Genomic DNA, 3,087 nt, shown 5'->3' with positions numbered 1-3,087 from the left:
AACATATTTTGATTGGTTTTTGTTTAAAGTGAATATAAACAAGTAAACAATAAACATAAAACTAGATATTAACAAATTCTTGAGGAGACAAGATCTTTTTGAATAAGGAAAATATATTTCTCATCTTCTTTTTGAGTTTGAACTACTTAGACAAGTTCTTATGTTTTACTTTGGTTAACCCCAAACACCAAGGTCTGAAATCCTCCTTTTAGTGTATATCCTAAAATGGTAGAATCATAAACACTTATATTCATCACTTAAACAATACTACGACCATAAAAGAGATTAGGTTGTCACACCCTAACCATTGGTGACTCTAATATTGAATGTGTGATGAATGTAAGATCTTAAGAAAAGCATGCTTAACTTGGCAAATAAACTAAGTAGTACAACTACTCCAAATTTTATTTGTTAAGTGTTTGAAACAAGTAGTTTTATTGACTTGAAATCATTTTTTAGGTGATCAATCTAAAAAGAGCATTAAGTACTTTTCAAACAAATAATATTAACCAAAGCACCAACTTGAATGATTAAAATCCAAACTTTTGTAAATTAAGAAGAAGTAGAAATTACATAACCTAGTTCAAAAGAAAATGTTTAGGAGCATGAGCTATCCATCCAAGGATTGGATGCTTTTGAGTTCCAAATGAGAGTACAAAATTGATTTTTGCATCTCCTTTGCCTTCTCCTTTTCTCCTCTTGAATTCTAAACTAAAAATTACAAAACTTACTTGAAATAAAAACTCTAAACTAAGAAATGAAGAAAGAACTTCAAAGAGAAGTTCCTAATGACAGAAGTTCATAATGAGAGAATTCCTTCTTTCAAGTGTTTTTGAGATGATTTTATGATGAATTGTGATATGTTACTCGAAGGAATTGGCCTTCTATTTATAGGCCTCATTCCAGACCGCTGAGCTGCTTAGTTGGACCGCTCAGCAGCTGAGCAAACCCTTCAGCATGGGTTTGGTCCTTTGACCAAGTAGCTTAGTCACCTCCTTGTGCATGACTCCTCAAAGCTAGTTGTGGGCTATGAGACCAACTATTGTGAGCTACTTCTGAAAAGCCTATGGTGGGCTACTTGAGGTGAGGTCATGGATGACTTCATGGTTTGCTTGATTGTTAAGTCAAGTCTGGTACGCATCGCCCAGCGCACTTGCTTCACCGTTGAGCTGCTTGTTTAGCAGCTTCTGATCGTGTTGACCGAGACGTGGCTTGGTGCTTGCTGATCTGGTCAGGAGTCTGGTTCTCCGCTGAGCTGCTTGGTTGGACCGCTGAGCAGCTTGTTCAGTAGCTTGGTCTTGTGCCAAGCTCGTGTCAAGCAGATTTCTGATCGTGCCAGGTCTAGTCTGGTGCTAGGCTGAGCAGCTAAGCAGGTCCGCTCAGCTGCCTGGTTGAGCAGTTTGGTCTAGGTCAGGCTGGTGTCCAGGTCAAGCTGGTGCCCAAGTCAAGCTGGTGGCCAGGTCAGCTCAACGGGGCTTGTTCCACACTCAGCTACCTTGTTGAGCACCTTGATTTTCTTGACTTTTTTGCTTTATTGACCATGAATCTTTTCTCTTTTTTTTTCTTCATCTTTTTTCCTAAAAAATACATAAAAAGTCAATACAAACACAAATATACCAAATTGTGATATTTTATACAAAATTTTATACAAAAAGTATTGTTTAAGTTGGTTTTTCTCAATTATGCTTAAGATAAGTGCCATAAAATTGTATGAATTTTAGGTATATTTGACACTTATCACCGTTGTTGGGGACAATCTGTTGAGGGGGAATACCTCTGAGAAAAACTCTTTCAACAATAGACCAATAGGTGTCCTTAATGCTGTTCTATAAGCGCATAGTGCATCGTCTAGTTCGAGAGACCAATCCTTTCTTGAGGTTGAGAAAGTTTTCTCAAGGATTCTTTTGATCTCTCTGTTGGATACCTCTGCTTGTCCATTTGTCTGTGGATGGTAAGGAGATGCCAGCTTGTGTCGGTCTCCATAATGTTGAAGGACCATCTCATGTTGTGAATTGCTGAAGTGTGATCATCCATCATTAATAAGAACCCGAGGTGTGCCAAATGGACTAAATATATTTCTCTTCAAAAATTTCACTATGGTTTTGGCATCATCTTTTGGTGAAACTATAGCTTCAACCCACTTGGACACATAATCCACCGCCACAAGTATGCATAAATGTGAGTGCGATGGTGGAAATGGTGCCATGAAGTCTATTCCCCAACAATCAAAAACCTCAATCTCCAGAATATTGTACAACGATATTTCATTTCTCTTAGAGATCTCGCCTGATCTCTTACAATTATCACGTTGTTGAGCAAAGTGGTGTGCATCTTTGAATACTGCAGGCCAATAGAAATCAGATTGGAAGACTTTGGCAGTTGTCCTCTCTCCATTGAAGTGTCCTCGATATGGAAAATAGTGACAATGCCATAGGATACTTTTGGCTTCTACTGATGAAACACACCGCCTCAACAATCCATCAGACCCAATCTTGAAAATATGTGGGTCATCCCGAACATACTGGCGGGAGTCTCTTAAGAATTTATTCTTTTGATGCCAGTTGAAATCATCAGGGATCACCTCTGTAGCTTTGAAATCTGCAATATCAAAAAACAATGGCCTTTCTTGAATCATGAGAAGTTTCTCATCTAGAAACCCCTCCACCATTTTCAACTTCTTTTACTGTCACCTCATGATTGACCAACCTTGATAGGTGATCTGCCACACAATTCTCGCTCCCCTTCTTGTCTTTGATCATCAAATCAAATTCCTACAATAATAACACCCATCGCAACAATCTCGGTTTTGAATCTGATTTGGTTAGAAAATATTTAATAGCAACATGATCAGATAAAATAATGACCTTGGACCCAATCAAGTAAGATCTAAACTTTTCCAAAGTATACACAATCGCTAGCAATTCTTTCTCTGTTGTGGCATAATTGATCTGTGCCTTATTTAGTACTTCGCTAGCATAATGTATGGCATGGAAAAGCAATTCTTTCTTTGTTGTGGCATAATCGATCTGTGCCTTATTTAGTACTTCGCTAGCATAATGTATGGCATGGAAAGGCAAGTATCACCTT

General features: G+C 38.1%; 1 protein-coding gene across 1 annotated transcript; it reads right to left on the bottom strand.

Moving 5' to 3' along the window:
• LOC109330927 lies at nt 2,027-2,668 on the bottom strand. Its single transcript, XM_019565194.1, has one exon. It carries the CDS (start codon nt 2,666-2,668, stop codon nt 2,027-2,029), a length of 642 nt encoding a protein of 213 aa, XP_019420739.1.

This window comes from Lupinus angustifolius, chromosome LG17 (assembly GCF_001865875.1).
Source record: "Lupinus angustifolius cultivar Tanjil chromosome LG17, LupAngTanjil_v1.0, whole genome shotgun sequence".
NCBI lineage: Eukaryota > Viridiplantae > Streptophyta > Magnoliopsida > Fabales > Fabaceae > Lupinus > Lupinus angustifolius.
Note: the sequence above shows the minus strand (reverse complement) of the source record. Positions and strands in the feature narration are given on the sequence as shown.

What these genes read in the sequence shown, in the direction of transcription:
- LOC109330927 (XM_019565194.1), bottom strand. Translation starts at nt 2,668, where the DNA reads ATGGTGGAGGGGTTTCTAGATGAGAAACTTCTCATGATTCAAGAAAGG.